Consider the following 22,620-nt stretch of genomic DNA (forward strand, 5'->3'; position numbering starts at 1 on the left):
AAAAAAAAAAAAAAAAAAGTCAAGAGACAAACAAATTTGGTAAGCATGTGCATAAATGGGAACCCTTATACACTATTGGTAAGAATGTAGACTGATGCAGCTATTGAGGAAAACAGTATGAGAGTTCCTAAAGAAATTTAAAACAGAACTACCATGTGACCCAGCAATCTCACTTTTGGGTATATTACCCAAAGGAAATGAAATCAGCACATCACAAGGGTATCTGCATGCACTCCCATGTTCATTGCAGCATTCTTCACAATAGCCAAGGTATAGAGACAGCCTAAGTGCTTACTGATTAATGAATGGATAAAAATATTTTGGTGTTTATGTAAAACAGAATATTATTTAGCTAATATTTTAAAAAAGGAGATCCTGCCATTTGCCCCACAATGTAGAACCTGGAAGGAATAATCCAGTGAAATAAGCCAGACACAGAAATAAAAATATTTCATGATCTCACTGATATTTGGAAAATAAGAAAAATCAAAGATACAGAAATAAACAATAAAACATTGGTTACTGGGACCAGGCAAGGTGGGTGGGGTAGAGCATGAATGGGAAGATATAGGTTAGAGGTTATGAAGGAGCAGATACGTAGGATGAACTAGTCTAAAGATCTAATGTACAACATGAAGGTACTAGTCAATAAAATTGTACTGTTAATAAAAGAATCAGGGACAGAAAATTTTGAAAGCAATAAGGGAAAGAAAGTTCCTCACATACAAGGGAAAATGGTGGCTTTCAGTGGACTTTTCAACAAAAACTTTGCAAGTCAGGAGAGAGTCTAATCATGCCGTTGACACTTGAAGAATATAAATTGAAGTACTTGGGTTCACTTACATATGGATTTTCATCTGCCTCTACCACTGCCAAGACCAATCCCTTTTTCCTCCTTTTCCTCAGCCTACTCAACATGAAGATGACAAGAACAGCTCAGCCAAGCTTCTGATTCTGTGGAACATGGAGCGCTTCATCAGTTTGGCCCCAGAAGGCACAACTGCTCTGGGGGACCTAAGCTTAGGGTCTCTGGAAGGTGGAGCATTGCCTCAGCTTTGGCACTGGAGAAAGAGGATGCTCTGGTAGGCTGAGACTTTGGGTCCCCAAGGGGTTGGGTGCTACTTCACTTTGGGTACCAGGGGGTGCAAATGCTCCAGTGGGTCAAGGCTTCAGGTCCTGCCCCTTTCTCTCTCTTCATCTGAAAAGGTTGCAATGTAAAATTTAACTCTTTCAGTGGTTTCCTATAAACCCTGTAGCCTTTCTTCATTCTTTTTTCCTTTTGCTCCTCTGACTGGATACTTTCAACTGACCTGTCTTAGAGTTCAGATTCCTTCTTCTGCTTGATCAAGTCTGCTGTTGACACTGTCTATTGCATTTTTTATTTCATTCACTATATTCTTAAGCTCCAGAGTTCTGGTTTTTTAAATTCCTATTTCTTTATTGATCTCATTTTGTTCAAGTATCTTTTTCTATTGTTTAGTTGTCTATCTGTATGCTCTTTTAGTTCACTTAGTTTCCTTAAAGCAATTATTTTGAATTCTTTATCAGGAAATTATTGAGTATCCATTTATTTTGGGTTACTAGAAAATTACTGCATTCTGTTGGTGGTATCATGTTTCTTTGTTTTCCTTGTTTCTTTTTGCCTTGCATTAACGTCTGCACATTTGATGGTGTAGTCACCTCTTCCAGAATTTACATGTTGGTTTTGGTGGGGAAAGAGCTTCAACTATGGGTGGATGTGAAAGCATTGGCTAGGTGAGGTGTCGTATTTCTGGCTTGGTGAGCATGCAACAGCTTACATTTCCCACGCAGCTCTGTCAGATGAAGTCAGCATCAGTGAAAATTGCAGCATCCTCAGTTGCCAAGGCTAGCGGTGTCTGAGATGGCTGTGAGGGTTGTTAGGGTCTTCAGTTAGAAAGGCTGCTGGGATCTTACTAATCTCTTTTTCTCCCATAGTGGAATTCATGCCCACAGATATTCCTAAAAATGCCAGGTTCAGTTTGTGGGCATCCTCGTGGTGGTGGTGGTGGCATCAGTGTCTGATGTCCGGTGCCCACAAAGTGGCCATGGTGCCAGGATTTGGAGTATGAATACACATGAAGAGTCAGTGGCTCCAGGGTCTGGGGCAGTAGGGACATTGGTACCTATGGTGCAGGTTCCTTTGTAGCAACATTAATAATGGTGTGTGAGGCATGTGAACTTTTGGAGAAACGAGAAAATGAGGTCTGGAGAATAAATTCATGCAGAGCTCAGGAATCTGAGGTGGTGTTGCAGTGGGTCCAGTGTCATGGGTGCAGGTGTTTGCCCTGGGATCTGGGGTCCAGAGCATGGGCATATGCAAATTCACTGTTGCTCTCGAGTCCACAATGCTGATGCAGCTGCTGTAGCAGTGTCTCTGGTGTCCATATGAGGTGTTTAAACTCTCGCTGTAGAGCTCGAGTTTAAAGTGCAGACATGTGTGGAGTAAAAGTGGTTCCATGGTCCCAGGTGCAGGCTAGCTTGCTGTGGAAATGACTTTGGAATATGAAACATGGACATGCATGCTCCTGCAACAACGCTGAGGCCTAGAATGTGGGTATGCAAAGGGTGTCTGTGGCTCTGGAGTTTGTGGCATGCATGGTTTTGGATGCGAGTAGCCCTGGATAGCACAACAGTGGCTTCTTATTGAGGTTGGAGCACAGCAGTGTCTCTCTCTCGCTCCAGGAGGTCAAAACAGCAATGGCTGTTGGTTAACCATCTCAGTGGCAAGAGCCAGCAGTGTCCTCAAGACAAAAAGGATCAACACTAAGGGGACATCTGATGTGAAAGCTGCAGGGAGTGTGTGGCTGCCTCAGGAACTGTTGAAGTCCTTACTAGAAAAGGCTGCTAGGATCCTTTGCAGAGCAGGCCACTGGAGACCAGAGTGGTAACTGCCTCATGACTGATTCTGATATTCTCCACCTTTCTTTGTTCCTAGGTGTATACAGATGTCTCACATATGTCAATCTCCCCAGAAATCCTTTCTGTGCAATTATTGGGTTTTGTTGTACTGTATTGCCGTAGGTTTTAAACATGACGTTTAAGCCCTTCTAGGACTATTTTTGTTCATGGGTAGCAGTCTAACTATTTTGTGTGTGTGTGTGAGAGACATAAAAGCTGATATAACCTAATCCACCGTGTTGCTCATATCATTTATCTCTCCCACTTCTTATAAGGACACCAATCATATTGGATTAGAGCCCACCCACGTAACGCCATTTAACCTTAATTACCTCTTTAAAGATCACACCTCCAAATACAGTCACATTGTGAGGTGTAGTAGAGATTAGGAATTTACTTCAACATATGAATTTTGGGGAAGATACAATTCAGTTCATAACAGGTCTGTAGAACATTATTCTACTCTTCATCATGTTCTTTTCTTATTGTATCTTTGTATGAATGCTGTGGTCATTTCGTTTTTGTTTCTTATGTTTGAATTAATTTGATTTTTTTATATAACTAGCAGGAGATTCTTACCTGTGTGTATTCATAGGTGGTTTCTCAGGGTTATTTTCAAGTCTTTACCTCTCAAAGCCTCCCTCCATAGGGTACAAAACATTTTCTTATAAAAGTGATTTGGTTAGTAAAAACTGACATTAAGCAGTTTTAAAAATCAGGTAACATTTAGATAGAAATATTTACAAGAACTATGTGAAAACAGTTGATAGCTTCTGGTGGTTAGTAATAATAACCTTATTAAAAAATGCCAGGAGGTCATTCCAGGAACATGAAACTATATTTCTCAATCTTAGTTTTAAACCCTAGTACTTAAATCTCTTGATAAATGTTCTAGGATTGAGTTTTACTTTCCTTTAGCTTTTCAATCCTACCATTTTCACCTACACAGTGATTAAAAAACAGGTTTTCCTTGATTAATGTTCTCTGAGAAATTAAATTATTTCTAGAATTTTCCTAAATAATATTATTTGCTAATTAAATGTAAGTAGGATTCTAAAAGCAGTTTAAAACATGTATGGTCCAAATATAGTACATACACGGTATGACTTTATTTCTGTGACATTTCCATAATAATTTTCCCTAATATTTCCATAATAATTCCATTGCTTATAAGATATTGGCTTCTAAATTTAATAAGTAATTAATTATGGTAAAATGAAATTTTCAGAAGAAAGCAAATAACATTTATTTTAACACATGGGTATTGCCATGGCATGCTTTGTGAGAAAAAGAACTACCAATATTTTTGGATGGAATAAATAAAATACTGCAACCCCCAAATTACCAAAACAGTGATCAATATTTAAATGATATATTCATACCTGAACACCAAAGAAAAATGGTATTCCCTAGATCTTCTTTAAATTCATCATTAAAGAGGTAACTAGATTCTGGAAATGCTTCATGGAATGTTGCATATATGGCTTGTGCCAAACAATCAGGATATATCTACCAAAAAAAAATCATATCAGATTAATTTTATATTTTTAAATTTTAATATATGTCAGCTGCGAAAGAAATTATTATTTTTTAAATTTGCCTTACAATTTATTAACCAAATAAAAATTTGCCATTTTTTAAATTCTAAAATCACATTTACATAAATTAATGTACATCACTATGCCTGAAAGCCAAATTTGAACTGGAATATGTTTCAGTAAGGAGCAATGCCACCCTCTCCACTCCCTCCAACCACCTGGAAATTAAATTTCTTTGGTTTCCTTACGATTTTTAATTTTAGTTTTTAAAACTAGTTACACATTTATTTAATATTTTTAACTTTTATTTTATCTTCAAGGGTACATGTGCAGGTTTCTTATATAGGCAAATTGCACGTTAAGGAGGCTTTGTGAACAGATTATTATTATTATTTTTTTTTTTGAGGCGGAGTCTCGCTCTGTCGCCCGGACTGGAGTGCAGTGGCCGGATCTCAGCTCACTGCAAGCTCCGCCTCCCGGGTTTATGCCATTCTCCTGCCTCAGCCTCCGGAGTAGCTGGGACTACTGATCCGCCCGTCTCGGCCTCCCAAAGTGCTGGGATTACAGGCTTGAGCCACCGCGCCCGGCCAGATTATTTCTTTTTATAAACACTAGTACAATTTATTGAGAGAGTAAGTCTGAGTCACAGCCAGTGGAGGGAGAAGAAGATGAAATTATTGGGTTGGATTGTTGTTGTTGTTTTAAAAATTTATTTTGATTTCAATAGTTTTGGGGGAACAGGTGGTGTCTGATTGCATGGAAAAGTTCTTCAGTGGTGATTTCTGAGATTTTGATGCACTCATCACCTGAGCAATGCACACTGTACCCAATTTGTAGGCTTTTATCCCTCGTGTCCCTCCCATTCCCATCCCCCCCATCCTTCCCCCTGAGTTCCCAAAGTCCATTATATGCATGCCTCTGCATTCTCATAGCTTAGCTCCCGCGTATAAGTGCGACCATGTGATGTTTGGATTTCCATTCTTGAGTTACTCCACTTGCAATAATTGTCCCCAGCTCCATCGAAGTTGCTGTGAATGCCATTATTTCATTCCTTCTAATGGCTGAGTAGTATTCATATATATATATATACACACCACATTTTCTTTATCCACTTGTTGGTTGATAGGCATTTAGGCTGGTTTCACATATTTGCAATTGCAAATTGTGCTGCTATAAATATGCGTGTGCAAGTGACATTTTCATAATGTCTTCTTTTTCTCTAGGTAGATACCCAGTAGTGGGATTGCTGGATCAAACAGTAGTTCTACTTTTAGTTCTTTAAGGAATCCCATACTGTTTTCCATAGTTGTTTTATTAGTTTACATTACCACCAGCAGTGTAAAAGTGTTCCCTTTTCACCACACCCATGCCAACATATATTTTTTTGGATTTTTTAATTATGGCAATTCTTGCAGGAGTAAAATGGTATCATATTGTGGTTTTGATTTGTATTTCCCTGATAATCAGTGATGTAGAGCGTTTTTTCATGTTTGTTGGCCATGTGTATATCTTCTTTTAAGAAATGTCTACTCATGTCCATTGTCCACTTTTTAATGGAATTATTTGTTTTTTCTTGCTGATTCGTTTGAGTTTCTTGTAGATTCTGGATATTAGTCCTTTGTCGGATGCATAGTCTGCAAACATTTGCACCCACTCAGGAGCCTGTTTACTTTACTGATTATTTCTTTTGTTGTGCAGAAGCTTTTTAGTTTAATTAAGTCTCACCTAATTGCTTTTGTTGAATTTGCTTTTGGTTTCTTGGTCATGAACTCTTTGCCTAAGCCAATGTCTAGAAGAGTTTTTCCAATGTTATCGTCTAGAGTTTTTATGGTTTTAGGTCTTAGATTTAAGTCTTTGAGTCATCTTGAGTTGACTTTTGTATAAGTTAAGAGACAAGTATCCAGCTTTATTCTTCTACATGTGGCTTACCAATTATCCCAGAACCATTTGTTAAATAGGGTCTCCTTTCCCCACCTTACGTTTTTGTTTGCTTTGTCAAAGATCAGTTAGCTCCAAGTATTTGGCTTTATTTAAGTGTTCACTATGCTGTTCCATTTGTCTACATACCTATTTTTAAACTAGTACCATGGTGCTTTGGTAACATAGCCTTGTAGTATAATTTGAAGTTGGGTAATATGATGCTTCCAAATTTATTCTTTTTGCTTAGTCTTACTTTGGCTGTGTGGGCTTTTTGGTTCCATATGAATTTTAGGATTTTTTCTAGTTCTGTGAAGAAAGATGATGTTATTTTTATGGGAATTGCATTGAATTTGTAGGTTGCTTTTGGCAGTATGATCATTTTCACAAATTGATTCTACCCATCTGTGAGCATGGGATGTGTTTTTGTTTGTTTGTCTCATCTATGATTTGTTTCAGCAGTGTTTTATAGTTTTCCTTGTAGGGGTCTTTCATCTCCTTCGTAAGGTATATTCCCAAGTTATTTATGTATTTATTTATTTTATATTTGCAGCTGTTGTAAAAGGGACTGAGTTCTTCATTTGATTCTCAGCTTGGTTGTTGTTGGTATATAGCAGTGCTACTTATTTGTGTATATCGATTTTGTATCCTGAAACTTTAGTGAATTAATTTGTCAGATATAGGAGCTTTTTGGATGAGTCTTTAGGGTTTTCTAGTATACAATCATATCATCAGAAAAGAGTGACAGTTTGACTTCCTTTTTGCTCATTTGGATGCCCTTTATTTCATTCTCTTGTTTGATTGCTCTGGCTAGAACTTCCAGTATGTTAAATAGAAGTGGTGAAAGTGGGCATCCTTGTCTTGTTCCAGTTCTCAGGAGGAATGCTTTCAACTTCTCCCCATTCAGTATAATGTTGGCTGTGTATGTGTCATAGATGACTTTATTACCCTGAGGTATGTCTCCTCTATGCCAATTTTGCTGAGGGTTTTAATCATAAAGTGATGCTGGATTTTGTCAAATACTTTTTCTGCATCTATTGAGATAATCATACGGTTTTTAATTTTGTTTTTGTGATGTATCACATTTATTGACTTGGGTATGTTAAACCATCCCTGCATCCCCGTTATGAAACCTACTTGATCATGTTGTATTATATTTTTGATATACTGTTGGAATCGGTTAGCTAATATTTTGTTTAGGATTTTTGCATCTATGTTCATGAAGAATATTGGTCTGTAGTTTTCTGTTTTTGTTATGTTCTTTCCTGGTTTTGGTATTAGGGTGATACTGGTTTCATAGAATGAATCATGGAGGAATCCCTTTTTCACTATCTTTTGGAATAGTTTCAGTAAAATTGGTACCAATTCTTCTTTAAATGTCTGATGGAATTCAGCTGTGAATCCATCTGATCCTGAAATTATTTTTTGGCAATTTTTAAATTACTGTTTCAATCTCATTACTTGTTATTGCTCCGTTCAGAGTTTCTATTTCTTCCTGATACAATCTAGGAGAGTTGTATATTTCCTGGAATTTATCCATCTCCTTTAGATTTTGTAATTTGTGAGCATAAAGGTGTTCATAGTAGCCTTAAAAGATCTTTTGTATTTCTATGGTATCAATTGTAATATCTCCCATTTTGTTTCTAATTGAGCTTACTTGGATCTTCTATCTTCTTGCTTAATCGTGCTAATGGTCAAATTTGTTAATCTTTTCAAAGAATCAACTTTTTGTTTGTCTTTTATATTTTTTTGTTTCAATTTCATTTAGTTCTGCTCTGATCTTTGTTGTTGATTTTCTTCAGCTGGGTTTGGGATTGGTTCGTTCTTGTTTCTCTAGTTCCTTGAGATGTGACCTTAGATTCTCTATTCGTGCTTTTCTAGGCTTTTCGATATAGACATGTAATGCTATGAACCTTCCTCTTAGCACTGCTTTTGCTGTGTCCCAGAGGTTTAGATAGGTCATGTCAGTATTATTGTTCAGTTCAAAGAATTTTACAATTTTCATCTTGATTTCATTGTTCACCCAAAGATCATTCAGGAGCGAGATTATTTAACTTCCATGTATTGGCATCATTTTGAGGGTTCCTTTTGGAGTAATTTCTAATTTTATTCTACTGTGGTCTGAAAGTGTACTTCATACAATTTTGATTCTCTTAAATTTACTGAGACTTGTTTTGTGGCCTACCATATGATCTCACCAGAAGGGAGCAGGAGTAGCTATCCTCATATCAGACAAAATAAACTTTGAAGCAACAGCAGTTAAAAGAGACAAAGAGGGACATTTATATAATGATAAAGCAATCAGTCCAACAGGAAAATGTCACAACCATAAATTTATATGCATCTAACATGGGAACTCACAAATTTGTAAAACAATTGTTACTAGGCACAAGAAATTAGATAGATAGCAATACAATAATAGCGGAGGACTTCAATACTCCACTGACAACACCAAACAGGTCATCAAGATGGAAAGTCAACAAAGAAATAATGCACACAAATTATGCCCTAGAACAAATGGACTTAACAGATATTTACAGAATGGTCTAGCAACAACTTCAGTATATACATTCTCTTCACATGGAATTCCAGTACTATGTTGAACAACTGGTGACAGTGCATATCCTTGTCATGTTCCAGATCTTAGAGGAAAAACTTTCAGTTTTTCCCCATTCAACACGATACTAGCTCTGAGTCTGTCATATATGGTTTTTATTATGCTGAGGTATATTCCTTATATCACCAAATTTTTGATAATTTTTATCATGAAGGGATATGGAATTTTATCAAGCACTTTTTTCAGCATCAATTGAAATGATCATATGGTTTTTATCCTTCATTCTGTTAATATGATGTATCACACCGATCGATTTGCATATGTTGAACCATCCTTCCACTTTAGGAATAAATGCCACTTGGTATTGATGAATGATCCTTCTAATGTATTGTTGAATTTTGTTTGCAGTATCTCGTTGAGGATTTTTGCATCAATATCCATCACTGATACTGATCTGTGGTTTTTTCTTTTCTTTTCTTGATGTGCCTTTGTCTAGTTTTGGTATCCAAATAATACTGCCTTGTAGAATGAGTTTGGGAGTATTCCCTCCTCCTCTTTTTCTTTGAAATAGTTTGAGTAGAATTCGAATTAGTTCTTCTTGGAATGTTTGATAGAAGTCAGCAGTGAAGCCAGCAAGTCCTGGGCTTTTCCTTACTGGGATACTTTTTAATATGGCTTTGATCTCATTACTTTGTTCAGAATTTGAATTTGTTCCAGGTTCAATCTTGGGAGGTGGCAATATTTAGAAATCTGTCAATTTCTTCTAGATTTCCTAATTTATTGGCATACAGTTGCTCATGGTAGCAACTAATAATCCCTTGACTTTCTGCAGTATCAGTTGCAATGTCTCCTTTTTCATTTCTGATTTTGTGTCTTGTCTTTTTTACTTAGTCTGGCTAACGATTTGTCAATTTTTTCTAACTTTTCAGAAAACAAACTCGTTTTATTGATCTTTCTTGTCAGTTGTTTTCATTTCAATTTCATTTACTTCTGCTCTGATCTTTATTATTTCTTTTCTTCTACTAATTTAGGTTTGGTTTGCTCTTGCTTTTCTAATTACTTAAGACACATGGTGAGACTGTTTCTTTTAAGTTGTTCTTTATTGATGTAGGCACTTACAGCTATAAATATGCCTTTTAGTACTGCTTTCACTCTATTCCATAGATTTTGGCATGTTGTGTTTCCATAATCATTTGTTTAAAGAGATTTTTCAAATTCTTTCTTAATTTCTTCATTGACCCACTGGTCATTAGGAGCATATTGTTTAATTTCCACGTGTTGCCTTTCCAAATTTCTTCTCGTTATTGATTTTCACATATATTTTTACATTGTTATATCCTCTTGCTGAATTGACCCCTTTATTATTATATAATAACCTTCTTTGTTTCTTCTTACAGTTTCTGTATGTAAGTCTATTTTGTCTAAGTATAGCAACTCCTCCTTTTTGGTTTCCATTGGCATAGAGTATCTTTCTTCATACCTTTATTTTCAGTCTATGTGTATCTTTATAGGTGAAGTGTGTTTTTTGTCAGCAATAGAACAATGAGTCTTGTTTTTTCATCCATTCAGCCAGTCTTTTAATTAGAGTTTAGTCCACTTACACTCAATATTATTATTGATAAGGGCTTACTTCTGTGATTTTGTTATTTGTTTTCTTGTTGTTCTGTGATCTTCTCTTCCTTCTTTCTTTGCTCCTGTCTTCCTATAGTGAACGTGATTTTTCTCTGGTGACATGCTTTAGTTTCTTGCTTTGTATTTTTTGTGTATCTACTGTGTGTTTTTTGGTTTGAGTTTACCATGAGGCTTGCAAATACTATTTTAAGACCCATATTTTAACCTGGTAACAACATAACACTATTTCCATAGACAAACTAATAAAAACTCAACGTTTTAAATTTGGCCCCCCACTTTTTAACTTTTTGTTGTTTCTATTTATATCTTACTGTATTATGTCTCAAAAAGTTGTTGAAATTATAATTTTTTAATGGTTCCTCCTTTATTTAGTCTTTCTACTTAGGATAAGGGTAGTTTATACAACAGTTGCAGTGTTTTAATATTCTGTGTTTTTTCTGTGTACTATTACCAATGAGTTTTGTAAATGTAAGTGATTATTTATTGCTCATTAATGTTTTTTCTTTTTGATTTGGGTTCTCTCTTTAGCATTTCTTGTAGGATAGGTCTGGTATTGATGAAATCCCTCAGCTTTTGTGTGGGAATATCTTTATCTCTCCTTCATGTTTGAAGGATATTTTTGCCAGATATACTACTTTAGGGTAAATGTTTTTGTTCCTTCAGCACTTCAAATACATCATTCCATTCTCTTCTGGCCAAGGTTTCCACTGAAAAGTTTGCTGCTAGATGTACTGGAGCATTATTGTATGTTGTTTGTTTCTTATATATTGCTACTCTCAGGATCCTTTCTTTATCCTTGACCTTTGGGAGTCTGATTATTAAACATCTTAAGTAATTTTCAGGTTAAACCTGCTTAGTGTTCTATAACCTCCTTGTACTTGGATACTGATATTTTTCTTTAGGTTTAGGAAATTGTCTATTATCTCTTTCAATAATCTTTCTACCCCATCTCTCTACCTCCTTTTTAAAGCCAATAACTCAGATTTGCCCTTTTGAGGCTATTTTCCAGATCCTATAGGCATGTTTCATTGTTTTTTATTCTTTTTTCTTTTGATTCCTTTGTGTGTTTTCAAATAGCCTATCTTCAAGCTAATTCTTTTTTCTGTTTGATCCATTCTGCTATTTAAGGACTCTGATGCATTCTGCAGTGTGCCCATTGCATTTTCAGCTCCAGAATTTCTGCTTCTTTTTATTTCTATTTCTTTGTTAAATTTATCTGATATAATTCTGATTCCTTCTCTGTGTTACTCTGAATTGATTTGAGTTTCTTCAATGCAGCTATTTTTAAATCTCGTCTGAAAGGTCACATATCTCTGTTTCTCCAAGACTGGTCCCTGGTGCCTTATTTAGTTAATTGCTGAAGTCTTTTCATGGATGTGTTGATGCCAGTTGATGTTCTTTCGTGTCTGGGCATTAAAGAGTTAGGTATTATAATATTCACTGTCTGCGCTTATTTGTAGCTGTCCTACTTGGGAAGGCTTTCCAGATACTTGAAATAACTTGGGTGTTGTGATACAAGCTGTATCTACTTTAAGGGACACCCCAAGCCCAGTAACACTGTGGTTCTTGCAGACTTGTGGAGGCAATTCTCTGAATTACCAGGCAGAGGCTTTTGTTCTCCTCTCTTACTTTCTCCCAAACATACAGAATCTCTCTTTCTGTTCTGATACCTAAAGATGTAGGTGGAGTGACATAAGCACTCCTGTGGCTATCACCATTATGACTGCATTGGGTAAGACCTGAAGCCAGAACAGTGCTGGGTCTCACTGAAGGCCTGCAGCAATCACTCCCTGACTACTGTATATGTTTGCTCAAGGCCCTGGGGCTCTACAATCAGCAAGTGGCAAAGCCAGCCAGGCCTATGTCCTTCCCTTCAGGGTGGTGAGGTTCCCCAGGCCCCTGGTAGGTCCAGGTGTGCTGCCTGGGAGCCAGAGACTACAGAAAAAAACCTTAGTGCTGGCCCTCAAACCACAAGATGCAGTCCTTCCCACTCTTCCCTCCCCTTTCCAAAGGCAGAGTCATCTCACCCTGTAGCCACTGCCACACCATGCCATGAGTAATATTGCCAGACTATCAGCCAATCTTTCCTTAAGGGCCACAGGCTCTTAAATCAGCTCTTACTGAATGCCACCTGGCCTGGGACACAACCTTCAGGGAAGTGGGCTCCTCTCTGGCCCAGGGCAGGTTGAGAAATGCTGCCCAAGAGTCAAGTCCTGGAATCAGGGACCCAAAGAGCCCACCTGGTGCTCTTCCTGCCTGTGGCCATGTTGCAACCTGAAGCCAGCAAGTCTCAGAGTATCACCCAGGGCCCTCACTGTAGTACTTGGGTATTGCTACTAGTTATTCAGGGCTCAAGGGCTCTTCAGTTAGCAGGTGATAATGCTGCCAGGAATGGGCCCTTTCCTTCAAGGCAGTGTGTTCCATTTTTGCCCATGGTGTGTCTAGAAGTGTCATCTGGAAGCTAGGGCCTGGAATAAGGGCCTCACATCTCTGTCTGATGCCCTATTCTGCTGGGGCTGAGCTGGTATCCAAGATGCAAGTCAAAGTCCTCCCCACTCTTCCCTCTCCTTTCCTCTAGCAGAAGGAAGGAGTCTCTTTTGGAGCTGCGAGCTGTGCAGCCTGGGGTTATGAGAGAGGTGATGCCAGTACTCCCTTGGCTGCCCCTACTGATGTGTCAATATGTTGCTTGCACACTCCAGTCCATTGTCTCTGGACCTAGTTCAGTAATAGGTCTTGCTTAAGAGTTGCAGTCCTTATGGCCCAGACTTTCAGATTTACTTGGAGACACAGAATGTGTAGCCCTCTGTGGCAAGGTTTACAGGTTCTCTAGTTCTGACCACTGGGATCCACAATTCCCTTCTGTCTAGGGCTGGTTTAAATGCTCCCTCTGTCGGCCGGTATCAGCTGAGTTTGGTTTGGTTTTCTTTCTGCTCTAACAGGACAGCACTGATTAACTGCCTCACAATGTTGTGTTCTCCTTTCCCCAGCACCCAGAAATGCTCTCTGCGCTACACTGCCATTGCTGGGGGTTGGGGGGGGGTGGTGTTGGTGATTTCGGACTGCTTTTCCTATCTTTTCAGTGCCTCTTTCAGTGATATTAAGCTAAAAACCAGGCACTATAAGTACTTGCCTGATTTTTGTTTTTTATGAAGGTGTTTTTTTCTGTGTAGACAGTTGTTAACTTGGTGTCCTTGTGGGGGGACAATCAGTGAGGCTTCTATTCTGCCATTGTGCTCTGCCTCTGCCTGTTTTATCTTCAAGTAGAATAGCAACTTCTGCTTTTTTCCCATTTGCTAAGTAGATTTTTCTCCATCCCTTTACTTTGAGCCTATGGGTATCATTGTATGTAAGATTGGTCTCTTGAAGACAGCATGCAGTTGGGTATTCTTTATTCAACTTGCCACTCTGTCCCTTTTAATTGAGGCATTTAGCCCATTTACATTCAAGGTTATTATTGATATATGCAGATTTAATCCAGTCATTGTGTTTTTAGCTGGTTATATGCAGACTTCTTTATGTGATTGCTTTATAATGTCGTTGGTTTAGTGGCCAATAAAAATCTTTCCTTTCCATATTTAGCACTCTCTTCAGGACCTCTTATAAAGCAGATTTGTTGGTAGTGAATTCCCTTAACATTTGCTTATCTGAAAAGGATCTTATTTCTCCTTCACTTATGAAGTTTAGTTTAGCTGGATATTAATTCTTGTTTGGAAATTCTTTTAAGAATGCTGAATATAGGCCGCCAATCTCTTCTGGGTTGCAGGGCTCTTGCTGGAAGGTCTGCTGGTAAATTGGTGAGGTTTCCTTTGTAGGTGATTGTCTCTTCTCTCTAGCTGCCATTAATGTTTTTCTTTCATGTCAACCTTGGAGAATCTGATGACTATGTGTCTTGGAGATGGTCTTCTTGTATAGTATTTTGTAGTTCTTCACATTTCCTGAATTTGAATGTTGGCCTCTCTAGCGAAGTTGGGTAATTTTTCATAAACAATATTCTGAAATGTTTTCCATGCTGCTTGCTTTCTCTCCCTTTTTCAGGGATGTCAATGAGTCACAGATTTGGTATCTATTCATAATCCCATATTTCTAGAAGGTTTTGTTCATTCATATTTATTGTTTTTTCTTTATATTTGTCTGACTGGTTGATTTTGGAGAATCAGTCTTTGAGCTGTGAAGAGCCTTTCCTCAGCTTCGTCTATTCTGCGTTAATACTTGCAACTATATTCTGAAATTCTTGAAGTGAGTTTTTCACCTGTATCAGTGCTTCTTCTTTTTTAAAATGGCCATTTTGTCTTTTACCACCTGTATAATTTTATTGCATTCCTTAGAATCCTTGGACTGAGTTTCAATGAATTCTTTTTAATCTGTATTCTAAATTCTATATCTAGAATTAGGTTATTATTGATATAGGCAGATTTGACTGGCTCATTGAGTTTGGCAAGTGACCCGGGAACCATTTCATCCTGACTGAGAACCATTGCTGGGGAACTAGCATAGTTATTTGGAGGTAAGCAGTCTATCTTTTTGAGTTCCCAGAGTTCTTGCACTTACTCTTTCTCATCTTTGTGAGCTGATGTTTCTTCAATCTTTAAAGTTGCTTTCTTTGGATTTTTTTTTCTTTTATTTGATTTTGTCAGGGGTTTAATTGTGGTATAAGGTGGGTTCAGTTTATTGACTTTGTTTCTGAAAGAAATTAGAAAGCTATACAGCTCAGCCCAGCACTCCTGGGCAGGGTGTTCCAACTCTGGAGAGCTGGTATCCTGCCCCAGCTTTGATCTCTGGCCCCTTGAGGTTAGAAACCTGCTGTGCTGGTGGGCCAAAGTGTTCTTGGGCCACAGGCCACAACACTCTGACGTGTGGTGCCAGCGAAAGCACTTCATCAGACAGGGGCCATTCTGCTGGAACTCTTGATGGTAAGGCACTGTTTGTCACTGCAAGAGCTTTAATGTAGACCCCCAGGAGGCAGCCCATTTGGTCATCCAATGGACAGGCTGGACCGCAAGCAACCATGGACAGGCTGGACCAAAGGAGAGGCTGGTAGACGGGGGGCACTCAGGTCAGACTGGCCCATCTCCCAGGCAAGGATATCCTGCTCTGTTCAGGTCTGACAGTTCCCCTAAAATGAAAGTCTCCTAGGGCAGCATGGCAAGCCTTCAGGTATGGGCATTCCTGTTGTGCTCCATCACGGACATTCCCACACTAATCCCTCTGGCCTCTGCACAGGCTAGAGTTCTGCCCCAACATATCTCCAACCAGCTCTCCCTGCTAGCTCAAGTGTCCATAGGGGTCACTGGTCCTTTGTTGCCAGGATTCCAGAGGTCTCCGGTGAGAGTCGGTTGCCCCTTGCCTGCTCACCTCACCTCTTCCCCAGGAGTCACTGGGGCCAGGAAGAAGTCCCCATGCATGACAGCCCCATGCAGAGTTCCCATATTCCTCTCCCTCCAGCCCAGCATGTGTGTTCTCCCTACATCCACTCTCAATGCCTTCTCTCTGATGACATGCTCAGAGTGCACCAGTCTTCCCAATATCCCAGTCCCTTGGTAGCAGATATTCCTCCTGATTGCACCTAGTCAGCCACCTTAGAAATTATTATTTACTTTATGAAATACATATGTCTTTTTTTCTTATAACTTGCTTTTGGCCATTTTATTACTTCTTTGTACCTTTAATAGAGGGATATAAACAAGAGTTAAAAATCCAGTCAATCTGACAATGTTTTGTGAAAAATCTTAATTCAGATACAGAATAAAACTAACAATTAAGGCTTCATAATTATTCATCTCACTTAACTTTGCTATTGCTATCCTCTTTTAGAAAGTCATGTATAAAGGAGTTTAAGATGGCAGATGGGAAGCAGCTAGTATACGCTGCTCTCATGGAGATGAAACAAACTGGTGAGTAAATACTAGTTCCTCAAGTGGATTGTCAGCGAGATCCCATGAAGACTCACCAAGGAAGCAACAGGACCAACAAAGAACAAAGAGGATTGAAGCCAGGCAGCTGCCCACCCAGAACTGATGTAGAGTTGGGGGAAGCTCCCTAACGCAGGGAAAGGTGAGTGAGTGAGAGTCCTGAGGGGATCTACACTTCTGTGATAGACCTTTGCAATCCCAGACATGAGAGATATTCCTGACCCCCAGGAGCCTCCAGATTGAGACAGAGAGCCACCGAGAGTCTTTGCAGAAGAACCATTCAAGCCCACCTGGAGCCCTACAGGTCTTGAATCCCTGAGTAGTGCAGTGCCATCTGCTGTAGCCCCAACAGAGGCTACAGTCATGGTGCAAAGAAGCAGCCAGACTGCCCCACTGCTCCTCAGTAGACAATGCTTGCCAGCATGGGGTGCCAGCAGAGTGGTCCCACCCCTACCTGAACCTGGGTGGTCATGGCTCTGAGCTTCTCCAGGAAGTACCCAGGCTACAGACTATGTGACCACCTATCCCCACTGCTCCTCACCAGGCAGGGCTTGCTGACTTGGGCTCCTAATGTGGCAGCCCCAACTTTGCCTGAATACTGTGGGTGGTCACAACTCTGCACTTCTCCAGGAAGTACCAAGACTGAAGACCGTGTGACCCCTACCCACACTGCTCCTTGCAAGGCAGGGCTTGTCAACTTGGGTTCCCAGTGCAGCAGCCCTGGATCCACCTAAACACCTGTTGTCCATCACAGGTCTCCATTTCTCCGTGACAAAACTCCAAGAGGTAACAAACAAGGCTTGGCACCTTTGCATTGTTCTGACAGTGAAGTCCAGCACTGCTTGGGTAAGAGTGAAGTACAAGTGTGCCATGTGCCCCACAGCTGCCAGTCTCCACTGCCCCAGCTGAGGGATCTTCCCTTCCTCAGTGAAAGGCCAACCTTACCCTACTTGAACATTTCATCTGCAGTCCAGAGCCATTCTGAAAACCCAACTCCCACAGGTTTGTGATATTCCTTTTGGTTCCCCCCCAACCTAAGTGTTCTGCCTGCCCCTGGTTTCCATCATCTAAGCATTCTACCTGCCACCACCTAAGAGTTTGGCCAGTGATCCAGGGACCAACCCTCCACTCTTCACCACAACCAACATTTGAACTTTGGGTTCCCCTGATTCTGGCACAGCCCTTTCAGGACTCATACTCACTGTTCTGCAAGCCATCTAGGAGCCTGGAAATTACCTACCTCTACCCTATCTACCCTGTTCCAACTCTACAGGCACTGGACCTCTTCCCCAGGGCCTGAAGTCAGGTTGACCTAACCAGCCACCACCACCAGAACAAAAACTCACTCATGTGGGCCCAAAGGTGAAGACTGCCCCCTACCCACCCACCATTTACAAGCAGCAGCAGTACTGTTGCACTGGCAAATAGGTGAGCCATAAAACTGTCTGAACAGGTTCAGAGATTAAATTATGCCCTGAAACCACTCCCACAGATAGCCACAAAACAGGTATTTATTGTGGCTCTCAACCTCATTGTAGTCCGGAGATAGACTAGAATATGAATCTAAACTAGGAGTCATGAGCCCTGGAACAGTTGTGTAATAGGAAAACAGATCAAGTTCCTGCCTATGTAGGACAAGAAGCTGGTGCAGCCATCTCAACTTCCTGCAAAGTCTTTAGTGCACTTCATAAGGAACTCCTCCCATTAACCCTCATCAGGGCAGGTGCCTGTGCTTGCCATTTGTGTATCTGTGGGAAAGCAAGGGGCTCCAGCTTGATGTAGCTGTGTCTCTCCAACCCCACAGAACAGAAAGCTTAGCTTACGGCACCAGGTACTCCAATGTCCAGTCCTTCACTTGAAACAACAGAGAGCACCTCAATAAACAAAGATCAGGTACATACCTACCTGCTTATGTTGCAACTGGCTCTCACCTGAAAGCACTATTGACCAACTTGTAGGTCAAACTGCACAGCTCAATATAAAACCAGCCCACAGAAGTGCATAAAGAAATAGAAGCAAAGCCAAAACACCATAAGGCAATAGAGGCAAAGCCAAAAGACCCACCCACTCCTCTCCACATGAGCAGGAACTAGCATAAGAATTCTGACACCATGGGCCAGGTGTGGTGGCTCACGCCTGTAATCCCTGCACTTTGGGAGGCTGAGGTGGGCAGATCACAAGGTCAGGAGTTTGAGACTAGCCTGACCAACATGGTGAAACCCCGTCTCTACTAAAAATACAAAAATTGGCAGGGCATGGTGGCACATGCCTGTAATCCCTGATACTCAGGAGGCTGAGGCAGGAGAATCACTTGAACCTGAAAGGTGGAGGTTGCAGTGAGCTGAGATTGTGCCACTGCATTCCAGCCTGGGTGACAGAATGAGACTCCAAGACTGTCTCCAAAAAAAAAAATTCTGACACCAAAAATATCTGAATGTTGCAACACCACCAAAGGATCACTCTAGTTCCTCTGCAATGGTTCCTGACCAAAAAAGAAACTCAGAAATGACAAGTAAGAATTTAAAGCATGGATTGCAAGGAAGCTCAATGAGATTCAAGAAAAGATTAAAAATCAACACAAAGAAACTTCTAAAGCAATTCAGGGAATGAAGGAAGAGCTAAACATCATGAAAAGAAATCAATTAGAGCACTGGAAATAAAAATCTCACTGAAGAAATTTCAAAATACTACTGAAAGTTTTATCAATAGTCTAGATGAAGCAGAAGAAAAACTTTCAGAGCTTGAAGACCAGTATTTTGAACTAACCCAATCAGACAAAAATAAAGAAAAAATAATTTAAAAAAAGAACAAAGTATCAAAAAATGGGATTATGTAAAGCAACCAAATGTATGAGTTACTGGTATTCCTGAAAGAGAAGGAGAACAAGTTCACAACCTGGAAAACATATTTGAAAAAATAATTCAAGAAAAATTTCCTAATTTTGCTAGAGATATAGACATTCAGATTTAAGAAATCAAGAGAACACCCACCAGATACCATACAAAATGAGTATCATGAAGGCATACAGTCACCAGAGTGTCTAAGGCCAATGCTAATAAAAATATCTTACAGTCACCTAGAGAAAATGGTCAGATTATGTACGAAGGGAATCCCATCAGGCTTACAGCAGACTTCTCAGCAGAAACCTTTCAAGCCAGAATAGATTGAAAGTCTATTTTCAGCACTGTCAAAGAAAATGAATTCCCACCAAGAATTTCATATCCCACTAAACTAAGCTTCATAAGTAAAGGAGGAACAGAATATTTTTCAGACAAGCAATCACTAAGGTAATTCAGTACCACTATACCAGCCTTATAAGATATCATTAAGAGAGTTCTAAATGTAGAAACAAAAAAATGACGCCTACTAACACAAAATTAAACTTAAGTATATAACCCACATACACAATAAAGCAACTACATAATAGAAGATACAAAACAATAAGCTAGGAACTTCACAATAGAATCAAAATCTCACGTATCAATACTTACTTTGAATGTATAGGGTTTAATGCCCCACTTAAAAGGAACAGAGTGGCAAGTTGACTTAAAAGACAAAACTCATCTATCTACTTTCCTTAAGAGACCCAACTCACATATAATGATACCCACAGCCTCAGGGTTGGAGAAAGATCTACCATGCAAAGGGAAAACAAAAAAAGAGCAAGAGTAGCTATTCTTATAAGATAAAACAGACATTTAACTGATAACAGTAAAAAAGGACAAAGAAGGCCCTACATAATGATAAAGGGTTCAATTCAAAAACTCTGATACCAAAATCTGGAAAAGACAAAAGGAAAAAAAAAAAAAACTATAGGCCAATATCCCTGACGAACACAAAGGCAAAAATTCTCAACAAAATTCTAGCCAACAAATATAGCAGTATATCAAAATGTGAATTCACCATGATCAAATAAGCTTTATTCCTGTGATGCAACATTGGCTCAATGTACACAAAGCAACAAATGTGGTTCACCACATAAATAGAATTTTTTTTAAAAAAATGATCATCTCAACAGATACAGAAAAAGCATTTGATAAAACTCAACATTGCTTCATGATAAAAATCCTCACAAAAGTAGGCACTGAAGGAACATACCTCAAAATAATAAGAGCCATACATGACAAACCCATAGTCAATATGATACTAAAAGGGCAAAGGCTGGGAGCATTCCCCACAAGAACTGAAAAAAAGCAAGGATGCCCACTCTCGCCATTCCTAATTAACTAATACTGGAAGTCCTAGCCAGAGCAATCAGACAAGAAAAAGAAATAAAAGGTATACAAATAGTAAAAGAAGTCAAATTATCTCTCTTCACTAATGATATAATTGCATACCTAGAACATCCTAAAGACTCTGCCAAAAGGTCCCTAAGACTGATAAACAACTCCAGTAGTTTCAGAATACAAAACCAATGTACAAAACTCAGTAGCATTTCGATACACCCATAATGTTAAAGTTGAAAGCCAAATCAAGAACGCAATTGTATTTACAAAAGCCAAAAATAAAATACCCAGGAATGCAGCTAACCAGGGAGGTGAAAGACCTCTACAAGGAAAACTACAAAACACTGCTCAAAGAAATCACAGATGACACGAACAAATGGAAAAACATTCCACACTTTTGGAATGGAAGAATCAACATTGTTAAAAATGGCCATACTGCCCAAAGCAATCCACAAATTTAATGCTATTCCTATCAAACTACTAATGCTATTTTTCACAGAAGTAGAAAAATCTATTCTAAAATTCATACTGAACCACAAAAGAGCCCAAACAGCCAAAGCAATCCCAAGCAAAAAGAATAAATTCAGAGACATCACATTACCTGAGTTCTGACTATATTGTAAGGTTATAGTAACCAAAATAGCATGGTACTGGTTCCACAGCAGACACATATTCAAACAGAACAGGACAGAGAAGCCGGAAATAAAGCTGCACACTTATAAACATCTGATCTTCAACAAGTAGACAAAACAAGCAATCAGGAAAGGACTCTTTAGTCAATAAATGGTGCTGGGGTAACTGGCTAGCCATATGCTGAAGAATAAAACTGGACTCCTACCTATCACCATATACAAAGATTGACTCAAGATGGATTAAAGACAAATATAAGATGTAATACTATAAAAATCCTAGAAGAAAACCTAGGAAGTACCTTTCTGGACATTGGCCTTGGCAGACATGACTAAGTCTGCAAAAGCAACTACAACAAAAACAGAAATTGACAAGCAGGATCTAATTAAACTTAAAAGCTTCTGCACAAAGTAGGAAACTATCAACAGCATAAACAGGCAACCTAGAGAATAGGAGAAAATATTCACAAACTAATTATCCAACAAAGGCTCAATATCCAAAATCTATAAAGGAACTTAAGCAATTCAACAAAGAAGAAATAATCCCATTAAAAAGTGGATAAAGGAAACAGCCAATTCTCAAAGGAAGACATACACACAGCAAACAAACATATGAAAAAATGCTTAACATGACCAATCATTAGAGAAATGCAAATCAAAACCACAGTGACATACTACCTGACATCAGTCTGAGCATGCATTATTAAAGATTCAAAAACAATGGATGCTGGCAAGGCTGCAGAGAAAAAGGAATGCTCATGCACCATTGGTGTAAATGTTTATTAGTTCAGCCACTGTGGAAAACAGTTTAGAGACACATGCACTTGTATGTTCATCATGGCACTATTCACAATAGCAAAGACATGGAATCACCTAACTACCCATCAGTGGTGGACTGGATGAAGAAAATGTGGTACATAAACAACATTGAATACCATATAGCTATAAAAGGGAACAAAATCATGTCCTTTGCAGCAACATAGTTGCAGCTCCATTAATCTAAGCTAATTAACACAGAAACAGAAAACCAAATACCACATGTTCTTTAAGTGGGAGCTAAACATTGAATACATATGGACATAAAGATGAGAACAATAGACACTGGGGACTACTAGATAGGGGAGGGAGGTGTGGGGAGTGAGGGGTGAAAAACTCACTATGCTATGCTTACTACCTGAATGACAGGATCTTTCATACAATATACCCATGTAATGAACTGCATGTGCACTCCCTGAACCTAAAAGTAATTTTTGTAAATGATGCATATGAGCCGTAACAATAAAAAGTATATTT

At 39.1% G+C, this 22,620-nt stretch overlaps 1 protein-coding gene across 2 annotated transcripts in view; it reads right to left on the minus strand.

Annotated features, from left to right (window-relative positions):
- The window catches only part of FAM227B (family with sequence similarity 227, member B), a 293,298-nt gene that overhangs the window by 208,013 nt on the left and 62,665 nt on the right, over positions 1-22,620 (minus strand). For both annotated transcript variants that reach the window (XM_011928590.1, XM_011928592.1), the window contains one exon: positions 4,302-4,428. In XM_011928590.1, the coding sequence (XP_011783980.1) occupies positions 4,302-4,428 (127 nt within the window). The remainder of the gene's footprint in view (positions 1-4,301; positions 4,429-22,620) is intronic.

This window comes from Colobus angolensis, unplaced genomic scaffold (assembly GCF_000951035.1).
Source record: "Colobus angolensis palliatus isolate OR3802 unplaced genomic scaffold, Cang.pa_1.0 Scaffold78, whole genome shotgun sequence".
NCBI lineage: Eukaryota > Metazoa > Chordata > Mammalia > Primates > Cercopithecidae > Colobus > Colobus angolensis.